This window comes from Scyliorhinus canicula, chromosome 16 (genome assembly GCF_902713615.1).
Source record: "Scyliorhinus canicula chromosome 16, sScyCan1.1, whole genome shotgun sequence".
In the NCBI taxonomy this organism is placed as follows: Eukaryota; Metazoa; Chordata; class Chondrichthyes; order Carcharhiniformes; family Scyliorhinidae; genus Scyliorhinus; species Scyliorhinus canicula.
Window position 1 is genome coordinate 132,744,323 of NC_052161.1, and position 26,213 is coordinate 132,770,535.

Below are 26,213 nucleotides of genomic sequence, written 5' to 3' on the forward strand. Positions count from 1 at the left end.
CGGGGCGAAACTGGAAAGGGGACAAATCGGGGAAGGGGAAAATCTACGATGGGGGCAAAACTGGGAGTGGGGCAGGGCACGGTAGCACAGTGGTTAGCACTGTTGCTTCGCAGCACCAGTGTTCCGGGTTCTATTCCCTGCTTGGGACACTGTTTGTGTTGAGTCGACACATTCTTCCCCGTGTCTGTGTGGGTTTCTTCCGGGTGATCCGGTTTCCTCCCACAAGTCCTGAAAGACGCGCTGTTAGGTGAATTGGACATTCTGAATTCTCCCTCTGTGCACCCGAATAGGCGCCGGAGTGTGGCAATGAGGGGATTTTCACAGTAATTTCATTGCAGTATTAATGTAAACCTACTTGTGACAATAAAGATTATTATTATTATAAAACTAGGAGTGAGGGGGCAAAACTGGGAGTGAGGTAAAATTGAGAGAAAGGACAAAAGCTGGGATAGGGAGCAAAGCAGGAGAGGGGGGGGGGGGGAAACCGGAGGAGGAGGCAAAACTGGAGGAGAAGGCAAAGCTGGAGGAGAAGGCAAAGCTGGAGGAGGGGGCAAAGCTGGAGGAGGGCAAAGTTGGAGGAGGGGGAAAAACTGGAGGAGGGGCAAAGCTGGAGAAGGAGACAACTGGAGGAGGAGGCAAAACTGGAGGAGGGGGCAAAGCTGGAGGAGGGGGCAAAGCGGGAGGAGGGGGCAAAGCTGGAGGAGGGGGCAAAGCTGGAGAAGGGGCAAAGCTGGAGAAGGAGACAACTGGAGGAGGAGGCAAAACTGGAGGAGGGGGCAAAGCTGGAGGAGGGGGCAAAGCGGGAGGAGGGGGGCAAAGCTGGAGGAGGGGGCAAAGCTGGAGAAGGGGCAAAGGTGGAAGAGGAGGCAAAGCTGGAGGAGGGGCAAAGCTGGAGGAGGAGGCAACTGGAGGAGGAGGCAAAACTAGAGGAGGGGGCAAAGCTGGAGGAGGGGGCAAAGCTGGAGGAGGGGGCAAAGCGGGAGGAGGGGGCAAAGCTGGAAAGCATGTTTTTACAAGTTAAAAAGCAGTTAAGCAGCGATCAATTTGTGTATTTGTGTGGATTGTTCCTTTGTGTTCTGTGAGGGTGGGCAGGATGTGATGTAATCGGTGGGAGAGACGCAACATCACTTGGATAGGAGGGGGGTCAGAAGCGATGGTGGCGCGGGACCCCACAAAGTGTTAGTCCATCACTGGCTCTCGGCCTGACATGGAGGCAACTAATGACCTGGGGCCAGCATTTTCTTTGGGATTGTTCCTGCTCTGTGTTTCCTCCTTAAAGTTATGGAGGAACAGGAGCAGCTTGGAAAAATCCTAGTTTTGCACTCCTGATTTCCTCCCTTCTCTCTCTGGTAAATTGCAACATGGTACACTGGACAACATACAAAATAGGAACATCTATGCCAGTGGTTTGGATAACGATGCCTGGGGGCCACTTGAAACCCAGCCTCTTCTATCTCTTTGGTCCTTGGCAGAGGTGCATCTCCATGCATTTCTAGACTATTAATCAAACCCGTCAGTTCTGGGAGGTTTCAGAACGAGAGAGAGGAACATATCGGTATTAGGGCGAAAAAGTAATAACTGCTGAAGCATAAAACTACACTAAATTAAAACTTTGAGCACTTATTCGCAAGAAAGTAATAAAACAATAAGAAATCAGGGTAGCACGGTGGCCTAGTGGTTAGCACAGCTGCCTCACGGCGCTGAGGTCCCCGGTTCGATCCCGGCTCTGGGTCACTGTCCGTGTGGAGTTTGCACATTCTCCCCGTGTCTGCGTGGGTTTCGCCCCCCCCCCCCCCCCCCCCCCCCCCCCCAACCCAAAAATGTACAGAGTAGGTGGATTGGCCACTCTAAATTGGCCCTTAATTGGAAAAATTAATTGGGTAATCTAAATTTATTTAAAAAAAACAATATGAAATTATGAATATTGCACTAGGATATTCACTGTGTAATAACTTACAATGATACTCTACTTTTATACATACAGGTCAGTTCCATTTGTGCCTGAAACGTAGAACATGGGCCTGCAATCTTTACAGTCATCCAGCTTCCGGGACTTCTTGGGTCTGGGGCTCACGTCTCCTCTCGTTTTGAGGTGGGAGATGCTGTTACGAGACCTTGCATTTTCCAATTTATGTTGTGAAGCGTCAGTTCCTGCTGCATGGGATGGGGGTAATTCAGAGGGAAGTGGGGCAAAGAACATTAGGAGAGGCTTACAGGAAGACAGGAAGCTTTCACAAACTTTCAAAAGCAATGGCGATACCCGCAGTTTCATCATTCTGTGCTCATTAGCGACCATTGCAGCCTCCATTGCTCCAGTTAGGGACAATCGCCAACAATTAAACTCGGCTCATGAACGATGGAGATGGGATCTTGCAACCGCTAAGTGCACCTTGACAGGTCTGATTATTGCACGATATTAGAAGGTATTATAAAAATGTTGTGGAGTGTGTTCTGAACTTTGTACATATAGGTGCCTCACAATAGAGTTTACATCACACCTCTGCTAAATCCCCCCTGAACCATCTCTGCTCTAAGGAAACAATCCCAGTTTCTTTCATCTCTTCATATTATTGAGGCTCCTCATCCATGGTACAATTCTAAGAAGTCTCCTCTGTGCCCTCTCCAAAGCCTTCGCATGCTTCCTGAAGTGTGATGCCCAGGAATTGGGTGCAACATCTACAGCTGAGGCTTTACCAGTGATTTATGTACGGGTCTTTCATGATGATTCCCTTATTTCCCCTTTCTTTACTTTTGCCGTAATCATTTTGATCCATGGATGCTTAATGACATCTTTAAATCAAGCAGGGGATATGAGGAATTCAAAAGTTGCAAAGGAGAACACTCGGCTAGCTTTACACATCAAAAACTCAGACATAATAATAATAATCGCTTATTGTCGCAAGTAGGCGTCAATGAAATTGCTGTGAAAAGCCCCTAGTTGCCACATTCCAGCGCCTGTTCAGGGAGGCCGGTACGGGAATTGAACCCGCGCTGCTGGCCTTGTTCTGCATTACAGGCCAGCTGTTTAGCCCACTGTGCTAAAACAGCCCTTCATTATGGACTTTGTGGCACCCGAGAGATGGAGTGGGACTTGGTTCGGCTGGCTGGCTGGTGGCCAATCAATTGGCCAAAAGGCCGTATTCTGCCCGGTAACAGGCGGCAATTGAATCCAGCCAGAGCGGGATGATTTCCAGAGACCTAAAGAAAGCAGAATCGGGTCCCTGCACATTTGGCGGAAAGGACCTGCTCTCTCTCTCTCGTGCTATCGCCAGGAAAGCTGCTGTATTACTGAAACTGAATGAATCCATAGCGCAAATCATTCCTGGAAAGGAGAAATCTTGACCTGAAAGCTTGGTCTGAAGGAAAGTGGGCTTTTGCAACAACCATCTGAAGCAAAGATCCTTATCTTTTGCTTTTCCTTATTATTTCAAGTGGAGAGTTTCCCATTACACTCCTGACTTGTGCCTTGTAGATTGGGGGGGGGGGGGGGGGGGGCAGGAGGTGAGTTACTCACTGAACAACAGTGATCTATGTGGGACCCAACTTTACACTGTTGCCCTCTCTGAATAGTGTCACTGCACCCTGGGCCAGTGCACGCGTCAATCCTAACCCCCATTGACCTTTTGTCACAGAATGAGCTTTTATCTTTAAATACCCAAAGTCTTTAGCTGCTCAATAATTACAGTCACCAGGTTTACAAATTTAAATGCAATTAACTTTTTATTATTCACAGTAACTATATAAAAATAGGCAACAAATACAACTACTTAACTACTATCTAATCTCTTACACCCCTAACCTCTGCTTTCTGTCTTGCAGCTAACTAGTTATCCATCTACTCTTTGTGCCCTGAACTCACCATGCTCTGACCTTATTCAATAATTTTTTCAATCGAACTTCAAGTCCCAGGGTGGGTGGCACTGTGGTGATACAAGAGGCTTTGTGATGTAGGCAGCATGTGACATGAAAAAGACTTCACAAGAAGGATTGTCATCACATCAAAGTAGAGTGATAGGAGGACACCTTTATTTGCTAGTTGTAAGATTCCTGCCATAAGACCATAAAACCGTAAGATATAAGAGCAGAACTAGGCTACTCAGCCCATTGAGTCCGCTCTGCCATTCAATCATGGCTGATATTTTTCTCATCCCCATTCTCCTGCCTTCTCCCCATAACCCCTGATCCCCTTATTAATCAAGAACCTATCTTTCTCTGTCTTAAGGATACTCTGATTTGGCCTCCACAGCCTTCTGCGGCAAAGAGTTCCACAGATTCACCACCCTCTGGCTGAAGAAATTCCTCCTCACCCCTGTATTAAAGGATCATCCCTTTAGTCTGAGATGGTGTCCTCTGGTTCTAGTTTTCCCAACAAGTGGAAACATCCACTCCACATCCACCCTATACAGGCCTCGCATATCCTCTAAGTTTCAATAAGATCCCCACTCATCCTTCTAAACTGCAACGAGTACGGACCCAGAGTCTTTAACTGTTCCTCATACGACAAGCTCTTCATTCCAAGGATCAGTCTTGTGAACCACCTCTGCACCCTTTCCAAGGCCAGCACGTCCTTCCTTAGCTGCGGGGCCCAAAACTGCTCACAAGATTCCAAATGGGGTCTCCACAATCTCGCCAATAGTTCAGGAACAAAACTCAATTCCAGAATCCTATGGGGTAGGAAGGTCGATTCCAGCCCTGTGATATTAATTGCATGTCCTTGGTTTCTGAAAGAAAACCCAGTCGTAGGTCCCACTCCAGACTGCAATACAACGAGCTTTACGAGGGACTGAGTCCCTGTTGTGTGGAAGCCAGGTGACAGCAGGATCAGGGCGCAGTCTCCAGTCGGGGAGTTGCTGTCACCCATTGTTGAAGATCACACCTGAATAATGGCTACCCGAGGAAGGTACTGGAGAGTGCAGCCATCGGGGGGATCATCGCCGTTGAATTGTCAACACTTTCAGGATGTGAGGGATTGGAAGAAATTTGGAAAGTTGAAGAAAGGCCCAATGTCCGCGCCTCCAAGTAGCGTGACCTCCTACACCTTTGAGATGGTTGAGTTCAATTAGGTCTGTCACTTAATAAAACAACATTCAAGGTGACATAAATGCCTAGTAATCCTTTTTATCCTGTCCAACAACACTGAGCCACACAAATAAAGCTGTTGGTCCCATTGACATGTGGCAGTAGTTAAAGGACATACACGGTGTGATTGACTAGTTTGTGCCATCAGTACAAATTTCATTGGTCAACATATTTCAAAAATTAACGCATGACGTATTGTAAATTTCACTCCAAAACTTAACAATCAGTGTTTTATGAGAGGGCACCGAGGATGAAAGCTTCCTAAATGCACAGGTTTGAAAAATAGTTGAAATATCTGTAAGAATGTAACAGTGCCTCGGGATCTTCATGATATTCACAAACCTCTCAAATCCTGTACTAGCACTTTATGATTCCCAACAAGACAAAGCAGTTTAAAAAAAGATTGATACTGAATAGCATCAACATATGCCTGTGTTCTTTATAAGGCCATAAGACATAGGAGCAGAATTTGGCCACTTGGCCCATCGAGTGTGCTGCGTCATTCAATCATGGCTGATATTTTTCTCATCACCATTATGAGATTAAATATCTTACCTTGACAGACACAGACTCTCCTCACAACTGTCACTTGTCTCAATCAGTGTAATATGACATCATGGAAGGTATCTCAGACTATACAGCAATCTCCCCCCCATGCCCCTCACCCTCCCTTCCCCACCAAATAATAACCCGACCCACTCATTAAGAAACCAGAGATTCGGAATAACACTAGGCATCCATACTCTGTGCTGCGATTAGTGCAGGCTATGGTGGAAAAGCAACATTCCACCCCATCCTGTATGTTCTCAGATGGCTAGAATGCATATAGTGTAGAAGGTGGCCATTCGGCCCACCAGGTCTTCACCGACCCTCCGAAAGAACACCCTCACTCTGTAACCCCACCTAACCTGCACATCTTTGGATACTAAGGAGCAATTTACCATGGCCAATCCCCCTATGTTGAGTTAAAGCTGTCCCAATTTTGAGTATGATTCAACCAATATCAAAGAGAATGAATATTTGGTGTTTTCTAACTGTACTCCTGAGGAATCTTGGGCTGCAGGTTCTGCAGTTTGTGGATCACAGGCTGACATCACACAGAGATGCAGGATAGCGAGCACCACAGCAGCCCAGTGACAAGGGTTGAACACTAACCTGTGGAATGGTCGAGTTTCTTGTTGGCGAGGGCCGCCGAGGTGTGTTGTGTACTGTTGAGGAAGTTGATTCTGAATTGTAGTAAATTGGAAAGGGAGTCTTCATCTTCCTTTGAAGCCATATCATCTTTAGCCTAGTCCCCATGATGCACTATGATGCCAGTGATGACCGCCATCAGTCACAAAGACCTTGCTTAAAATGGTTTTGCTGGGCCTGCTACCTTTGTAGCCACTGCACTGGTTATAAATCCCATGACCAAAGTATGCCGACTGTTACAACTTTTGAACATTTGTGCGTGTTGAGGGAGGAACTGGATGCTTAATAAAAACTGAAAACAAACCGTTCCACTGACAAGTTCATTGTATCTGGGGCAGCACGGTGGCACAGTGGTTAGCATTGCTGCCTACGGCGCTGAGGACCTGGGTTCGAATCCCGGCCCTGGGTCACTGTCCGTGTGAAGATTGCACATTCTCCCCGTGTCTGCGTGGGTTTCACCCCCCCAACAGTCCAAAAGATGTGCAGGGTAGGTGGATTGGCCACGCTAAATTGCCCCTTAATTGAAAAAAATTATTGGGTACTCTAAAGTTTTTTTAAAAAGTTCATTGTATCTGTGACACTTTCACCGGCACATTCTGATCACATAATGCCTAATCACATCAGCATCTGGGAACCTTAAACCAGGATTCCTTTTTATATTCTTGGAGCCATATTAATCAATCATACCTCAGGGAGACGCAGAATCAAACTGTACAGTGCCAGTCTATCACGTCCTTGTCCCATCTTCCCTCTTAAAATAGATGCGACTCCTCTTTTGGATCACTATTCATTATGCTGAATCACGCTCCCAATTTTGCTCTTTATGTTTACTGATCTGCCTTTTGCTATTTCGGCTGAGCTCTGCGTTTTTCTTTAAATATAAATTTTTAAAAATCAATTTAGATTACCCAATTCATTTTTTCCAATTAAGGGGCAATTTAGCGTGGCCAGGATCCACCAGGATCCGAAGGTTTGCAGAGACGGAGTCCAGGGAGTTAGACATTCCCGCCAGGGACTGCGATCTCAACCTGTGAGTGCACGACACCATCCAGCACATGTGTCAGGCGGTTGATGCTCTCCGCGACTGACTGCTGGGACTGTGCCATCGACTTCTGGGACTGTGCCATCGACTGCTGTGACTGTGCCATGGAGTGCTGCGACTGGGCCATGACCTGCTGAGACTCGGCCAAGGCCCGCAGCGCGCCGGCAATGTCGTGTTGGCTCTGGCGCATTGCTGCCTGTGAGAGGGCAACCCTGTCCAGGGCCGAGGATGACCCGTGCACATTAAGCCCAACGCCTTGCATAACCTGACCCATTGCCTCCACCGCGGATGCCACCCGTGCGGTGTCGGCCTGGGTTGCTGCCATGAGCGGCACCACGCCCTGCTCCTGGATGCGGTTCGACTCCTCTAACAGCGTCTGCAGAATCTGGGAGACAGCCCTCATCCCGTCATTGTGTCCCTGGGTTTCTTGATGCATCGGCTGTGCGGGTGGGTTGAGAAAGTCCAGGAACTCGGAAAATGTCTGGGAGCCAGCTGCATGCTGGGCCTGGCCTGGCCTCCGCCAGTCCGGGCCCTCGGCTGCTCCGACCTCCACCTGCTGTACCTGCTCAGCTGTGATGTGCGACCCAGACTGTGACCCAGGAGCCTCATCACTAAATAGCCCAACCGGGGTGAGTGTCTCTGGGATGGTGGATGGTGTGGGAGATAGCTGTGCCGCAAGCTTGAGGTCGTCTTGGGTGGATGCCTCCTCGATGTCATCGGCCCGCTGAGAGGCCGCAGGGCGTTCGCGGGCCATTTCTCTCTCTTGCTCTGTCGCCGCCCTCTGGGCGCCCTGCTCCACAGATTTGGTGGGGAGGATGGGACTCCCCGCTGATCGGGCACCCTCTGTCGTGTGGCCCTGGGTGAGGTGGGGGCAGATGCCTGTGTCTGCCTGGAGGCAGGCGGCCTTGGCCGTTCGGCATCACGTCCTAGGGAAGAGAATGAAACGGGTTATTTAGAGACGCTCGGCCGGGCGCTGGACGGTGACCCAGTGGGCAGGGTGTGAAGGGACAGAGGATGGGGGAGGTGTCCAAGTGGGCAGGGTGTGTGATGGGACAGAGGATGGGGGAGGTGTCCAAGTGGGCAGGGTGTGTGAAGGGACAGAGGATGGGGGAGGTGTCCAAGTGGGCAGGGTGTGAAGGGACAGAGGATGGGGGAGGTGTCCAAGTGGGCAGGGTGTGTGAAGGGACAGAGGATGGGGGAGGTGTCCAAGTGGGCAGGGTGTGTGATGGGACAGAGGATGGGGGAGGTGTCCAAGTGGGCAGGGTGTGTGAAGGGACAGAGGATGGGGGAGGTGTCCAAGTGGGCAGGGTGTGTGAAGGGACAGAGGATGGGGGAGGTGTCCAAGTGGGCAGGGTGTGTGAAGGGACAGAGGATGGGGGAGGTGACCCAGTGGGCAGGGTGTGTGAAGGGACAGAGGATGGGGGAGGTGTTCCAGTGGGCAGGGTGTGAAGGGACAGAGGATGGGGGAGGTGGCCCAGTGGGCAGAGTGCGTGAAGGGACAGAGGATGGGGGGAGGTGTCCAAGTGGGCAGGGTGTGTGAATGGACAGAGGATGGGGGAGGTGTCCAAGTGGGCAGGGTGTGTGAAGAGACAGAGGATGGGGGAGGTGACCCAGTGGGCAGGGTGTGAAGGGACAGAGGATGGGGGAGGGGGGGGTTTGTTTGTTATGCAGGGTTGTCTCACTTGTTGCAGCTCCGCCAACCTCGCATTGCGCGATCTCCCGAGTAGCAGATCCCCCAACAAGGTCCAGTGCCCTCTGCTCAAACGTGGTGAGGGGGCGCAGGATGGGCGAACCCCCTCCAGTCTTGTTCCGCTCACGAGTGTTGTGAGCGGTCTTGTCCTGTTGGGGGAGGGGGCATAGGTAGATCATTACAATACGGCAGGTATCAGCAGGCCGTTCAGATACTGGCACAGTTTGGGGGTCAAGTTGTAACAAGACCATTGCATCTCTCCAGGGGGGCCAGAGCGCTGGGTCTGTGACTACTTAGTGAACCACCCTCCACTCACTCTGCCCCAATCCCCTCCACCCCCCGTGCCAGGGGGGGAGATGGGTGATTAAGTTAAGGGGGGAGGGATGGTTGTGACCCGGGGGCACCCTCTTGGCACTTACCCTGGCAGCCCTGGTGAGGTCGTGCATCTTCTTCCGACATTGGTCTGCAGAGCGAGGGGTCTGCCCCACAGCACTAACGGCAGCAGCAACTTCACGCCAGGCCTGACGCATCGCGCTGGCAGGGTGGCGATGCCCTCTATGCGGGCAGATGATGCCCCTCCTCTGCTCGATTGATTCGAGCAGCGTCTCCACGTCAGCCTCAACGAATCGCGGGGCTGCTCTCCTCAGCTCCGACATCCTGGCCTAGTTTCTGTGCTCGGCCGCGCCCTTTTACAGTGTCGGGCGGCGTCACGTGGGCGTGTTCGTAGCGTCGCCACGTTCCGGCGTCATCGCGCACGTGATTGACGTAGCCCCGTTCCTAGCCCATTTCCCGGATGTGAATACCTCGGGAAATGGGCCGTGTCGGGCCGTCGCAAAAGTCGGCCGTTTTCACGGCCAACTTTGCGATTTTCCGCGGGTGCGGAGAATCACGCCCCCCATTCCTGGTGTTTCATGGTCAAAAATTTGTATTGGGACCAGAGGAAAAAATATTAGAGATGACCAAAAGTTAGTCAAAGAGATGGGCTTTAAGAAGGTCTTAAAGGAAGAGGCAAACACTTTTAGGGCGGTAATTCCTGATGCGAGACCCAGACGGCTGAAGTCAGGGTCAGCAAAGGAAGAGTGAAGGGAATAAGACCAGGTCAGGTTTCAGAGCTGGTAGAGATTATGTAGATGCATACAGAAGAGCTACATAAAGGGATTTGAGAACAAAACTATCTCATATCTGAGGCCCTGTAACTAAATAGGTAAGTGCGGTGAGTTTGTGGCCACGTGTTAGTCCTTGCTGCTTCGGTTAGCTGCAATGTGTCAGCTGTTCCCATGTGGATATTCTGAGAACGTGGCAGGGAATCTGTTTCAGGAGACACACAACCAGGTTCGCCGAGAGTCAAGTGAATGAGCACCGTCCTCACTCCGCATATTCCTCAAAGCTTCAGCTGCAAGGATCAGCCACAGCTGGGCTGGTTCAATGGCATCTTTATGCAGCCCAGCAGATTCAGTTTACATCATCACTCCCCTGAAAGTGCAAATGAGCTGACCCAAGAAATTAAGATGTTAATATGTGTTGAACATTCCCAGTGTTTGAGGGAATGCTGTTCTGACAGAGGTACCGGGCGCTGTCGACCTGAATGGGGACAGAGTCCCACAGCGCCAGAGATTAGCCGAGTGTTTCCCGGCACTCAGAGCCAAGAAACACCCTGCTATCCAACTCCCATCCGGTAGGATCAGGGAACTCAGCGAGTCACTCCCCGACGAGGACTCACTTGGCCACATTTTCTGTGCCGAGGGGCTCCATTTTTAAATGCCGTCCCGATCTCTCGCTGGATATACGCGGCCCGATCACCCCGCGCAAGAAATACCAGCATGGCACTTTGGCAGTGCCAGGCCGCAGTGCCAGGGTACCCGGAGGGCCTGCACCTGGGGTCCTCCAATCACCTGGGTGACCCCCACGAGTACCGTTCCATCTGGTCCTCGTTTGTGGAGACCACATGTGGTGGTATGACTAGGAGTGCTGCCATTGGGGCAGAGCACCGGTTTCCCATTGGCTCTGGCTCTCGGCTGATTGGCTGAGACTAGTCATGTGACTGCTCACCAATTGGTCGAGAGGCAAGTAGACCCCGCCTCCAAGGCGGGATATAAGTACCCAGAGGTCCCGGCGGTCGGCCTTTCACTGTTGTCGACCACCGGGCTAACATCTAGCTGATTAAAGCCTAAGTTTGGACCTTCATCGTGCCTCGCGTCCAATTGATGGTACATCACCACCATTGAACGCTGCTCATCTGAGGTCTCCAAGGCGAGGGAGTTAGATTCCACGCCTTGGTTCATTCTCAGGAACGCATATTAGAGTGACATTCGCTGTCTCACTCTTCTATGCCGTTTGCCAGAAAGTGATTCCACCCACAATGGGAGGGATTCACATCGCGACGTCTCACGAGATCGTGTTAGATCACGCAAGGCGTGTCAAGCCGGGTAAGATCCTGGAAGTGGGATCACCCCGCATCTACCGGTTGCGTTGCAGCGCATTGTTTATTGCGTGCAACGCGACCGATTAAATCCCACCCACCATCTTTCAAAGGAGACGTTAAACTGAGAGCCCGACTTCCCTTTCAGGGGGACCTGAAATATCTGTCGGGAAGAGCAGGGCATTATCTCCGGTGGCCGAGCCAATATTTATCCCTCAATCAACATGACAAAAACAGATTGTCTCGTCATTACCACACTGCTGTTTGTGAGAAGCGGCTGTGTGAAAACTGGTTGCCACATTTCCTACATTACAACAGCGACCACACATTAAAGGTTCTTAAACTGCGAAACATTTTGGGATGGTCCTGTGGTCATGAAGGGCGCTATGTAAATGCAAGTTTTTCTTTCGGCAGGTGCAAATCTGCTTCTGTTGGTCCAAAAACGACACATTGTGAGAATCCCTCTGCCTCGTCTGAATGAACAATCTGGCTGGGATCTTCCTGGGAGCTGCTCCGCTGACCACTGCAACTTAGCCGGAGGTCTGTTCGAAACCCCAGGAGCTGGTGCATGGGCATGAAGTCAGCTATAGGGTGAGGAAGAGCATGCAATGGTCTGACTCCTACCCCCAGTAATTAAACATAAATAAAGGGACAAAACTCCTAATCCAGGGTCACCAGTCATGATTGGGCAAAAAGCAGTGAACCCAGAGGTCAGAACTCACTGGATCACACTTCCTGTTTAGAATATTTATAAAAGAGTGTATTTCCAAAGTGGAGAATTTTGTTTTTAATTGCACACTTATATAAATATTTAACTGGAATGAACTGGACGCCACGGTGGCACAGTGGTTAGCACTGCTGCCTCATTGCGGCAGGGACCCGGGTTCGATTCCCCACTGGGTCACTGTCTGTGTGGAGTTTGTACATTCTCCCCGTGTCTGCGTGGGTTTCATCCGGGTGCTCCAGTTTCCTCCCACAGTCTAAAGATGTGCAGGTTAGGTGGATTGGCCATGCTAAAATTGCCCCTGAGTGTCCAGGTTAGGTGGGGTTTGGGGATTGCAGGGATCGAGCAGGGGAGTAAGGCTAGGTAGGGTGCTCTCCCAGAGGGTCGGAGCAGAACCGATGGGCCAAACGGCCTCCTTCTGCACTGCAGGAATTCTATGATTCTTCACTGATTCTATTTGATACAAAACGTAGTGCAGCAAGAGTGCAATAGCTCTGTACCCACGCTGTGGTGTACCTGGCACAATGTGCAATGTTGTTCTCCTCGTGCATTCCCAACACAGCCAACCCAACCAGAGGCTGGTTTAGCTCACTGAGCTAAATCGCTGGCTTTTAAAGCAGACCAAGCAGGCCAGTAGAATGGTTCGATTCCCGTACCAGCCTCCCCGGACAGGCGCCGGAATGTGGCGACTAGGGGCTTTTCACAGTAACTTCATTGAAGCCTACTTGTGACAATAAGCGATTTTCATTTTTTCATTTTTCAGCATAGAATTCAGGGATAACGGCGGCAAACAACGCAAACAGGACACAGAGGAAATCATGGGAAGTGAATCTAAGAGGAGACACACCTTTCCTGGGTTTTGAAAATTCCACCGCTCGATAGAACCTCGCCTGTACTGTCTGATTGAGTAGTGGCTTCTTGTTCTCGTTCTGCAGTTTTATTGCTGTTGTATTCAGTTTGCCCTCCCAAATTGCAGTGTTCTCTGTACAAGCATTGGCTAATTCTGGTAAACACTGGTTCCTTGCTCCTCCAGTGCTGTCATTTGTCTGGTCGTTTCTCACCCCAGTCTCATCAGTCACACTAATTATTTGGTTGGGTGGCACATTCTGAACATCCTCACACCCTTCAACTGTGCCTGTCCCGAAAGCAGAATCGCATCTTTTGACGAACATCAGCTCACTCTCGTTCTGCTTGACCGCATTGTCAGGATTCATTCTGGGAGATTGCACAATCACATGGTGCTGTTGCAGCCTCTCGCGGTATTTTTGTCCGACGTGTCTTCTCTGTTTGCCCCCAGTGCAGGGTTTTGCTCAAGGTTTAAATTTTGAATTTCCTCCTGTTCTTCCGCTGCCCCGTTCTCGCCCACAGTGAGAGGTAGGAGCTTTTTCCCAGAAAGGCAATTGCTGGCAAGTAAACAGATGACATTGAACATTCAATATATTTTGTGCAAAAAATAACACATCAATTCATGCACTGGTATTCATTTCATTCTGTTTTGCCACAGCTGCGAGCACTTTCACAGTTACAATGCTGTTGCTTCAAGCCCCACTCTAGGACCTTGAGCACATAATCTTGGCTGGCACTCCATTGCAGTATCGAGGGAGTGCTGTACTGTCAGAGGTGTGGACTTTTGGAGGAAACATTAATCTGAGGACCCATCAGCCTTCGAGAATAACCCAATGACAGTATGCAAAACATGAAGATTCTTCCTGTGTTCTTATCCCTCAACAATTAAGCCTGGTCATTTATCTCATTATTGTTTCTGGGATCTTTCTATGTATGCATGTTTGATACATTACACCTGTGACTTAACTTCAAAAGTAACTAATTGGTTTGCCAAGCACAATCCTAAAACAGTGAAAGGTGGTATATAAATGCAAACTTTGTTTCCCCTGTCTCGCGGCCTGCAATTAATGACTTTCATCGAGTTTATTTCCTCCCTTATTCTATCTTGTGCTCCTATTCTATATGACCTGGTGGCATACTGGCCTGCACGACTGCCTCATGGCACCAGGGACCCACGTTCAATTCCTGCCTTGGGTGACTGTCTATGCAGCATTTGCACTTTTTCCCCGTGTCTGCGTGGGTTTCCTCCCACAGTCCAAAGATGTGCAGGTTAGGTGGATTGGCCATGCTAAATTATCCCTTAGTGTCCAACGGTTAGGTGGGGTTACGGGATTACCAGGATCGTGGGGGGGGGGGGGGGGGGGTTTAGATAAGGGTGCTCTTTCAGAGGGTCAGTGTAGGCTCGATGGGCCGAATGGCCTCCATCTGCACTGTCGGGATTCTCTGAAATGCAGGAACCATGATGAGTCTCTCGCAGACTTTCCGCCCTTCCTCGAAGACGGTATCTGACCTCCGCCTGACACTTGCGCGCCATGGGACAATTGGAATCAGTAACTCATCAGTGACAAAGTATAACATAGAAATGCGGCTCCATAGCACTCACTTTTCCAAGCTCTAAACAGTATCTTAAGACTCAAAAACAGGCAGAAAGCACACATCCATCATGAGCCAATCCTGCACCGTTTATTACATTAATACAGGAAAAAGAAGCGGCTTTGAGGGCCCACACCTGTAATGCACATTGCACCATGTAAAGGGAAGCTCCACCTCCATTCACAACCTCAACCAGGGTCCTTTCAACTCACACTCTCCGATTAGCAATCAACTGCCTGGTTTACTCAGCCCCTTAACTTAGCCGCCTAATATTTCACCTCACCCTGAGAAGGCAGACAGTATCTGTGTTTAATATCACATGTTCAATATTCAAAAACTGCCACTTGCCTCACAACTGCACTGGAGTGTCAGACAGGATATTGTGTCTGGAGTGGGATTTGAAACCACAACCCGCAGGCTCAGAAGTGCTGCCACTGAGTTACAGCCGATGCATAGTTAAATGTCGGTAAAGAAAAAATACATTGCAATGCTTGAGATCCATTCTTAAGTTGTGAAGTGTTCGAAACATATTGAAAAGACTAAAGATGACAATTTCACCGGAATTGCAGCCAAGGTAATTAACAGTAGAGATATTTGCTGTCTTTTTAAATCCAACAAATTAATACACTGAATATAACTCTGCATAAACTACTTAACACACTTGCTAATAAGACTGTGCCACCCAATCCATTTTGTACTTGAAAGTACTTACTGCAATCGTAGCTTGGCAAATATATCAGGAACTATAGTACATATCCTGCTCACACACTCAATATTTGTTTGGCAAATTGATGAGGGTCAGTCATTTCCCCCAGCACTGTAAACAACTGCTGTTACCAGGTTACAGCTGCTGGTTAGCTGAGTGTAATTATAATTACAGCACCGGCTATTGAATATCTATCTAATCACAAGTCTTTGTGAAGAAGATTAATGGGGTCCTCAAAAGTTAGTCATTTGAACTGTAACTGATCTTACTTTATTCAGTCGCTGCTGAGGGATCACTTGTATCAAATAAATGTTGAGTGTGGCAATTAAACATAATTAGTTAAGACGTTGGAAAAGACCTGGAAAGCATTTCTGTTAAGAACGATTCATAAATGTTTGAAGGCACTGCGTCCAGTTTTTTAGGTGCAAGGTACAGCATGCGCCACCCCTCATATTTCGGCAGACTGCCATGTAGAGCTCCATGGCGGCAGTAATAAAATAGCTAATCACAATATTTAGATAAGGGTCCGACACATGTTGAAGGAAAGCTTTCTAATACTGGGCTTCCCCGGACATCGACTTGCCTTATGATAAACTTGTCTTGCAATTCATGGTGGATAACAAACAAAAGGATATAAGAGTGATAGGAGCAGACATAGAAACAAACATAGAAAATTGAACCGGGAGGAGGCCATTCGGCCCTTTGAGCCTGTTCCGCCATTCATTATGATCATGGCTGATTATAAAGTTCAATACCCGCCTTCCCCCCATATCCCTTGATCCCTTAAACCCCAAGAGCTGTGATGCACAATCAATGGACACGAAACGTAGATAAAGTCCGAACGATAGGCTTTAATACACAAGAAGTGTACCCGGCAGCAGACGTGCAGAAGAATGGGCGACTGCCGGGGAACACGGGTTCTTATACCCCACATCGTAGGCGGAGCTACCTACCTCTCAGCCGATTGGCTGAGAGGCACATGACATACCTGGGCCAATGGGCAGCGAGTCCTCTGCACCAATGGCAGCTCACACTTCCAGGTACCGTAGTACCCCTAGTCATACTACCACAAACTGCATCTAATTCCTTCTTGAAATTACAAAACATTTTAAGAACCTAAGAACTAGGAGCAGGAGTAGACCATCTGTCCCCTCGGTCATGCTCCGCCATTCAATAAGACCATGGCTGACCTTTCTGTGGACACAGCTCCACTTACTCGCCCACTCACCATAACCCTTAATTCTTTTACTGTTCAAAAATCTATCTATCTTTGCCTTAAAAACATTCATCCAAGTAGCTTCAACTGCTTCACTGGGCAAGGAATTCCACAGCTTCACAAGGCTTTGGGTGAAGAAGTTACCCCTCAACTCAGCCCTAAATCTGCTCCCCCTTATTTTGAAGCTATGCCCCCTAGTTCAAGTTTCACTCGCAAGTAGCAGAGTGGTTAGCACTGTTGCTTCACAGCGTCAAGGACCCGAGTTCGATTCCCGGCTTGGGTCACTGTCTATGCGGAGTCTGCATGTTCCCTCCGCGTCTGCGTGGGTTTTCTCCGGGTGCTCTGGTTTCCTCCCACAAGTCCTGAAAAACGTGCTGTTAGGTGAATTAGACATCCTGAATTCTCCCTCAGTGTACCCGAACAGGCACCGGAGTGTGGCGACTCGGGGATCTGCACAGTAACTTCACTGCAGTGTTCATGTAAGCCTACTTGTGACATTAATAAAGATTATTATAAGTGGAAACGACCTCCTGCTTCTCTCTTACCTATTCCCTTCATAATTTTATATGTTTCTATAATCCAATCTAATCATGATTGATCTTGTGGCTAAGAACAGGTGAGTAACTCACCTCCTGACTTCTCAAAGTCTGTCCACCATCTACAAGGCACAAATCAGGAGTGTAATGGAATACTCCCCACTTGCCTGGATGAGTGCAGCTCCAACAACACTCAAGAAGCTCGACACCATCCAGGACAACCTGCTTGACTGGCACCCCATCCATCACTTTCAACAGTCATCCCCTCTGCCACTGATGCACAGTGGCAGCAGTATGTGCCATCTCCAAGATGCACTGCAGCAACTCAACAAATCTCCTGTGATGGCACCTTCTAAATGCGCAACTTCTACCACTTACAACAGCCAGGGCACCAGATGCATGGGAACATTCACCTGCAAGGTCTCCTCCAAGCCACATATAATTCTGCCTTGGAAATATAGCTTTGTCCCTTCACTGTTGCTGTGTCAACTCCCTTCCCTAACAGCACTGTGGGTGCACCAGTTTAAGAAGGCAGCTCACCACCTGCTTCTCAAGAGCAACTAGGAATGGGCAAGAAAATGCTGGTCTAACCAGCAACAACCAAGTCAAAAGAACGAGGAAAAGTACAGCACAGGAACAGGCCCTCCGGCCCTCCAAGCCTGTGCCGACCATGCTGAAAGATTTTTTAAAAATATATACCTCAGCCCCATTTAGAATCGGAGAGTTTTTATAGCATGGAAAGAGGCCCTTCGGCCTTCGTGTCTGTGCTGGCCATCAAGCATCTATCTATTCTAATCCCATTTTCCAGCACATTTCAAATGCTCATCTGAATACTTCTTAAATGTTGTGAGGGTTCCCGCCTCTATCACCCTTTCAGGCAGTGAGTTCCAGACTCCCACCACCCTCTGGGTGAAAAGGATTTTCCTCACATCTCCTCTAAACCTCCTGTTCCTTAACTTAAATCTACGACCCCTGGAAAGGTTTCTTCCTATCTAATCTTCTCATCATTTTTTACACCTCAATCAGGACCACCCCCCTCCCCCTCAACCTTCGCAGTTCCTTTAACCAGTTTTGATCTGTAACCTTTAACACTCTTTCCTTGAATCTCTGTTTTGAACTTTCCAGCTATGTTATCTAAAGGGCTCACCACTACCTAGGTGCAGGTTAGTTGTTTGATCATTTGATTTCTGCAGTTTTGACCCTATTGTTTGACTCTCAAAGTTAATTCGGACTGTTGAGGTAATGGTTTTGTTCTTCCCTCTTGGAGCAATGGAAGGGGCTGAACAAGATCTCCCTCCTCCTCTTCACCACTGGGGCAATTGCCTCTGGTGAGTAAAGTCGCCATCGCCCCAGATGGCCACAGGCTACATTCCCCTTTGAGGGAGAGAGCTGGCTGCTGGTGTTTAACCTGAGGATCACCACACCTCAGACGAGGGGTAAGGTTGAGAAGACGGGCCTTCATTAATTAACCTCAGCCGGTACGGGAATTTAACTCGTGCTGTTGGCCTTGCTCTTTGTCGCATACCAGCTGTCAAGCGAAAACCGGCGCACAACCATTGCCTCTAAAACGGCATTGACGAACCTTTGGATCTGGAGCTTATGCCACCATTTCTCTGCTCCAGGGAGATTCCCCATTTCCTGCAGCCGCAGTGCCCTAAACCCCTTTCCATGGCGATTGAGCAGTCCAGGTTTCCATTCCACCCTCGGACAGGCACATTGGTAATCAATAGCATCAGCTGCACACTGGAGCCAACATAATAAGGCCCCAGCACCAATTTACCATGCTTCCTGCGACCGTGATATGTATTAATCCCATGTGCTTTTATTTAATTTGTTTCGTTCATAACTTACACTTATGACTTTGCTTTTCATACATTCCATGCCCGTCCACAGCTGGGAGCTACAGTTGTTGAGTTTGGTGGACATCAAGTGTCAGTCTGGGTGCGGTAATCTCACCTTCAGTGTTCAGAGCGTTAAGAAGGGCTAACAACGCGAGTTAGGCCCAGTCACAAGGGATGACTGGCTCAAGGGATGAGCATGGCCAACGTTAAGCACTGGGTGAGTTGATTCATAAACTCATTTGCAGCAAATTTTGCTTATCCCAATTTAGTTTCCCCGGGTCCATGTTAACGTGCTGGGCCATGATTTCTGTCGTGAACCCGATCCAATTTGGTACTTCAACGGGACAAAATGGATGTTATTTACATTTTGATTGGGGAATTAAAATATCAAAGTAGCCGCTGAAGAAATCTTACTTTGTAAGAAAGGAAACACATACTCCTTGGTGACTAACACTGAGCTACACAACTCATTCACAGCACCAGGCAGGACAGTGATTGCACATAGCATTCAGACTCCGGATCTGATTTCAGTCTGGCAAGAAAGAAGAGATGTTTAAATTTGAAATTGCTAAATGAAAAAAACAGGCAGCTGCCAGAAATGTGTTAATGACTGGATCTTTAATCGGGCTTCCTACAACTTCAGGGTATCAATTTTAATTCTACAGCGTCCTTCGCTCCACTAACACAGTGCAAGCTTTTCTTTGATCAAACTGGTTGAACCAGCATTCAGGAGAAAAACAAATCTTTTATTCCCATAGTTTACCTTCTCAAACGGCCTGCTGGCATTATGTCATATTATTGCGCTCATTACATTCATTAATGTGATAGACTAAAATGATTTCAGCTGATGACTAAACACACCAGTTCCTTTATATGGGTGGCTTCTTGACCTACTGGACCCCAATCTTCACATACCTACCATCTGCGTTAATAATAACTAGATCAGATCTTCAAGTTTACAGGCACAGCACTAAGTATAGAAGAACATTCAGACAGGGTTAGCACTTTTCTATGACATATTCCAAAACTAAAATTGTGCCACTGCTAAATAACCTGTGTTACCATAATACCCCTACAGTGCAGCAGGAGGCCATTCGGCCCATTGAGTCGACACTGACCCTCTAAATCATAGAACCATACAATTTACAGTGCAGAGGGGGGTCATTCAGACCATCGGGTCTGCACCGGCTCTTGGAAAGAGCACCTGACTGAAGCCCATGCCTCCACCCTATCCCCGTAAGCCAGTAACCCCACCTAACCTTTTGGACACTAAGGGGCAATTTAGCATGGCCAAGCCACCTAACCTGCACATCTTTGCACTGTGGGAGGAAACCGGAGCACCCGGAGGAAACCCACGCAGACACAGGGGAGAAAGTGCAAACTCCACACAGGCAGTCACCTGAGGCGGGAATTGAACTTGGGTCCCTGGAGCGTGAGGCAACAGTGTTAACGACTGTGCCACCGTCCCGGCCAAAAAGAAAACTCGACCCAATTCATGGGACAGAGCACCCTCACCAACTCCCCTCCCTATCCCCGATACACCGTAACCCCACCTAACCTGTGTGCCCCTGGACATTGAGGGGCAGATTTTGTCATGGCCAATCCACCGAACCTGTACATCTTTGAACGTTTAACTTTTGAAATGAAAATGCTATTTTAATATTGTCAATATTTTCCAAGAGAATGTATGAATTGTTCCTCCTGGCGCAGGTGGAATTGTAGAATAGATATTCAGTCATGGAGTCCATGCAATCTTGCATCCTTCAAAGCTAATTAATTAATTAATCCCACCATTAATTCTGCAGCGTTCACTGGATTCTGCATCTGAGCCCCTCTCAGTCACTCAAAGCTCTGACTTCATCACATCTACCTTGATGCGATTTTCCCACCAAACTGCACCATTAGCACAAGCTTTTGGGGCAAAGTGCCAATCCAATGCGCAGCAATTATGCCCACTGAACTGAACTGAGTCCCAAACAAAGCACGAAGAGGGAAAGTGAAGGGAACATGAAGTCAGATCAAAGGCTTTGCTCACTCAAACAATAGTGACTTGTTTCACCGTGGTCAGGAAACTTTATGGTAACTCGAAAACCCAAATATCTCAGCCAGGTGCCCATTTGACTCGTCAATGGGGCCTGGTAGGCTATTCAACTGAGGAGGGCATCGCAGCCAAGCATGATTCTATCTGACTGAGCTTCCACCAAGCAGAGGTACTGGATAACAATCAGGACACAAGCCATGGCCCGACACCACACCCACCCACTTCCCACCTCACTGATAATGTGTCACATTGTCCGACTATACCGTCTTAGATCACCTAACACAGCACAGACCGAGGGTCAAACTTTTCATCTGGAAGCTCAGCACCATACCATGTTGACCTCGAACTATTGGGAGAGCTCTCCTCTGAGATTTCGCTCAATAGCTTCACTATTCTACTTTTAGTCAAGACCCCACTGAACAAACTTTGGAGAATACAATGATTCCAATTGGATCCTTATAGTCACACCTCTCGGGACATTCCAAAGTCCTTTGCATGCAATTGCTTTCGCACACAGTGGCTGTTGCTATGTTAAATAAACACAGCAAATATTATGCACACAAACAGCAATGAGATTAATCGCCCGTTGCCTCCTTTTTAATCGGGGACGTTAAGGCCTCATCCAGACGGTGGTGCCTCCAACAGCGCGGCTCCCATCAGTCCTGCAGGTGAAGGGGCAGTCTCTCTAGGCTGGCTGACATGCTCTGGTCCTGGAACCAGGATTTGAACCCAAAACCTAATGATTGAGGTGACAGTGTTGCCGCCTGTATGAAGCTGACACCTGTTTGGAAATTGTTTCCGATCTCAGTTTCAAGTGCAGTCATTCGAAAATACGAATTAGGAGCAGGGGTTTGGCTAATTAGCCCCTCGAAACTGCTTCACCATTCAGTAAGATTGCAGCTGATCTGATTGTAAGTTCAACCCCGCATTCCTGTCTAGCCCTGATGACCTTTCACCCCCTTGTTAATCAAGAATCTATCCAACTATGCCTTACAAACATTCAGAGACAGGCAGCACGGTGGCGTAGTGGTTAGCACTGCTGCATCACAGCGCTGAAGACCCGGGTTCAATCCCAGCTCTGGGTCACTATCCGTGTGGAGTTTGCACATTCTCCCCATGTCTGCGTGGGTTTCACCCCCTGTGGTGAACGTATTGCAGTAACCATTCACCAGATATGTAACTGTAGCACGCTGTTGCCCATGAGGGCTCCACCTATGGACCATTGTAAGGTATTACCTGTGATGTATCATGTTGGTGCCTTTGTAGGCTCCGCCCCTGGCTCCTCCCCTTGAAGGGAGGTATAAAGAGCGGTAGCCCTGTAGGCGGCTCTCAGTAGCAGAGCAGTCGCAGGCAGACACTGTTCTAGTCGATTAAAGCCACAGTTTACATCTACACTCTGTTTCGTGTGAATTGATGGTCGCATCACCCCCACAATACAAAGACGAGCAGAAAATATTTGCCTCATCTCTGTCTTAAATGAACGACCCCTTATTTTTAAACCATGACCCCGCTAGTTCAGGATTCTCCCACAAGAGGGAACATCCTCTCCACATCCACCCTGTCAAAACTCCTCAGCATCTTAAAGGTTTTTATCAGGTCGCCTCTAACTGTTCAGAACTCCAGCGGATTTAAACCTGGGCTGGGATTCTCCGCCGGGGTGATTCTCCATTTTGCCGGCGCCCGGGGGTTTCCCGACGGCAATGGGAAACCCCATTGACCGGCTGGCGTAACGGAGAATCCCGCTGGCCAATCGGGGCAGAAATGTGGCGGGGCGGGGCGGAGAATCCCACCCCTGGTGCGGGTTTCACCCCTAACCGGCGGGGCGCGCAGTCCCGGTGCCGAGGAGTGGTGTGAACTACTATGGCATCAGGCCGCCAGGAAGGTTCGGAATCCACCGCACCTTCAGGGGCTAGGCCAGCGCCGGTGGGGTTGGCGCCCCGCCAACTACCGCCGAAGGGCCTCTGCCGGCCAGCGCGAGATAGCACATGCACGGGAGCGCCAGAGTGTGCTGCCGTCATACCAGCGCATGCACAGGGGGGTTCGTCTCCGCACCGGCCATGGCGGAGGCCAACAGCAGCCGGTGCAAAGGGAAAGTGTGCCCCCACGGCACAGGCCGGCCCGCAGATTGGTGGGTCCCGATCGCGGGCCAGGCCATCGTGGGGACACCCCCAGGGGCCAGGTCCCCCCGCACCTCCCAAGGACCCCAGAGGCCTTCCTCAGAGCCAGGTCCTGTCGGTAAGTACCAGGTCTAATTTACGCCGGCGGGACTGTTCGAGCCCTGGAGTGACTCAATGGGGTAGAAATTAAGGGCTGCAGTGATCTTCATGGCCACAGGGGTCAGTTGTCCACTTTCTCCACAGGGTGCTGCAGGCACCACACTGTCTCCCTCTTGAGACACATGGTGCCCGTCAGCCCTTTGACCAGCCATCGACTCCTATACATCCCAGCATGCTGTTGGTCTCCCCGTCTGGCCCCATCCTCAGCCTGATGGGTGGCCGGGCCTTGAGGCTGTGCAGTGTCCCCCTGCAGATGTGGTGCAGGCTCCAACCTGCGTTGGTCTTGGTGCCTTTGGCGATGTCTGCCCACCTGGGCTGCAACAAGCAGAACAATGGCAACCTCCATGGTATCAAGGTCAACATTCATCTTTGTATCTGGGAGGATTTGAATAAGGAGAGAGACCAACAATCAGTTAAGTCTTCCATCCTGGGACCCTGAAAGTCCCAACCCCCCCCCCCCCCCCCCCCCCCCCTGCACTCGTACCTTGATTACCCCGCCTTCTCTCAGAGTGTCATCCAGCGAGCCAGTTGGGTTGGCAACCTTTCCTCTGCACACTCACCCCTGGCCAGATCAGGAGCCCCGAGACCCCAGACTTCTGCCAGTAACATTAGGGATGTCATGCTTAGCCGTCATCCGCTCACCCAGACACTTACCATTTGGCCATGAGAGGGTCCTCATAGGTGAACCCCTGCTCTTGGCTGTTGAACTGTTGACCTCTCTGGTGCTGATGCACATGGAGTACAGGCAGGCTGTTCAGATATCAAAGGTTGCAGGATATCCAGTCCACATAACATCCTCTCAGACAGGCCACCTGATCTTTCAAGGAGGCACTTGAGAGTTCAGGGGCCATGAAGTGCGATCACAACTAACAAGGCTAATCCCTCCTCTGAGGTCGCTTCACAGTCAAAGGGGTGTGAAATGACATGTTTACACCCGGGTACACAGGTAGAGAAGAAGGCAGACTGCAACATTGAAACCTCAGAGTCTCCTGCAACCTCCAGCCCCCCCAAACAATGCTTACCCCCCTCCAGTCCCCTTAGCACTGGGGCATCAGCTAGGGTGACCTTCAGCTACATGCCGGTAAATGGAGAGGGTTACTCACCTCCTCGCTCCCCCTCGGTACCCGTTGCACCAGATCCCCGTTTTTGTAGAGGACTACTAAACGGCGTCCGCGTGACTTCTCGCTGGGGAGGGGGGGGGGGGGGGGGGAGGGGGGGTAGGTGACTCCCGGGAGGCCGTTGCATTCATCTTTAATCTCGCTAATGAGGTTAAAACGAATGCACATTAGGTTTAATCGGTTTCTGGCCTTTTCTGGGCGAGGTCTTGATCACGCCATCGGGAGTGGGCCAGGGGAATGGCAAACTGTTTGGCGCATGGCACAGATTCCATTTTTGGCCTCTCCTGCTATTCACCTGGCATAACAGGATTGACGCAGGGCACCATGCAATGGGAAAACTGCACCCTTAGCCTAGTAAACCTTCTCTGAACTGCATCTAACGCAATCACATCTTTCCTTAAATAAGGAGAACAGAATTGCACACGATACACCAAATGTGGCTTCACCTGTGCCCTGGAAAACTGCAACATATTGTCCCTACTCTTGTCAGCAATTTCCCTCTCAATAAACAATGACGTTCTATGAGCTTTCCTAATTACTCGCTGCATCTGTATCCCAGCCTATTGTGGTTCATGCACTAGAACACCCAGATCCCTCTGTAACTCAGAGCTCTGCAATCTCTCACCAATCAGATTGTGTTTTAATAATAATAATCTTTATTGTCACAAAGTTAAAGTAATCTTTATTGTCACAAGTAGGCTTACATTAACACTGCAATGAAGTTACTGTGTAAAGCCCCTAGTCGCCACTTTCTTGCGTCTGTTCGAGTACACGGAGGAAGAATTCAGTGTCCAAATTACATAACAGCACGTCTTTTGGGACTTGTGGGAGGAAACCGGAGCGCCCGGAGGAAACCCACGCAGGTACAGAGAGAATGTTCAGACTCCACACAGACAGTGACCCAAGCCGGGAATCGAACTTGGGACCCATTTGCCCACATTATACTCCATCTGCCCTTCTTGTAATTTTCTGACATCCTCTTCATAATTTACTTTTCGACCTACCTTTGGGTCATCAGCAAATTTAGCAACCGTACCTTCAGTCCCTTCGTCCAAATCATTTCTATAAATTGTAGAAGTTGAGGCCTCATCACTGATCCCTGTGGTAGACAACTCATCACATCCTGCCAACTAGAAAAAGACCAATTCATAGCAATTCTGTTTTATTGTTACCTAGCCAATCTTCAATCCCCTTTATCCCATGAGCTTTTATTTTATACAATAACCTTTGATGTGGCACCTTATGAAATGCCTTCTGGAAATCTAAGTACAGTACATCCACAGGTTCCCCTTTATCAGCAACACATGTGATTCCTTCAAATAATTCCAATAAATTGGTTAAACGTGATTTCCCTTTCACAAAACCATGTTGACTCTGCCTGATGGCCTTGAATTTTTCCCGTGTCCTGTTATAATATCTTTTATACTGTCTTCTAACATTTTCCCTATGGCAGATGTTAAACTAACTTGCCTGTAGTTTCCACTTTCTGTCTCCTAACCTTCTTGAATAAAGGAGTTACATTTGCCATCTTCCAATCAAGTCCGCAAATCTAAGGAATTTTGGAAAATTAAAACCAGTGCTTCAACTATCTCACTAGCAACTTCTTTCAAGACCTTAGCGTGAAGTCCATCCGGACCAGGGGATTTATCAGCCCACAAGAAAAATGGGTATGCAGTGAATGGCAAGAGTTTTCATTTAACACCCTCATTGCAATTAATCAGATAATTACATTTGAATGGATTTGCATTTGGTGGGAAAGATGACTTCATGTTAGTGTAGTGCACACTATTATTGATGCTTTAAGAGTTGCCGGCAAGGTCAGGGGAGCAAGAGATGTAAGTTGTGGATTTCCAACACTTGCTAGCTGATTGACCTGGCTCCACCATTTGCTTGGC

General features: G+C 49.0%; 1 protein-coding gene across 4 annotated transcripts in view; it reads right to left on the reverse strand.

The window, feature by feature from the left end:
- The window catches only part of LOC119950675 (protein polyglycylase TTLL10-like), a 58,905-nt gene extending 39,578 nt beyond the window's left edge, over nt 1-19,327 (reverse strand). The window contains exons 1-3 of one of the 4 annotated variants that reach the window (XM_038773309.1): nt 19,298-19,327; nt 12,993-13,548; nt 1,983-2,154 (exon numbers count right to left, since the gene is read on the reverse strand). In XM_038773309.1, the coding sequence (XP_038629237.1) occupies nt 1,983-2,154; nt 12,993-13,359 (539 nt within the window). In that variant the 5' untranslated portion in view covers nt 13,360-13,548; nt 19,298-19,327. Of the gene's footprint in view, nt 1-1,957; nt 2,155-6,234; nt 6,346-12,992; nt 13,549-19,297 lie in introns of those variants that run through there. The other 3 variants (XM_038773311.1, XM_038773312.1, XM_038773310.1) reach the window with 3 other exon arrangements.
- Nucleotides 19,328-26,213: the final 6,886 nt, after the last annotated feature.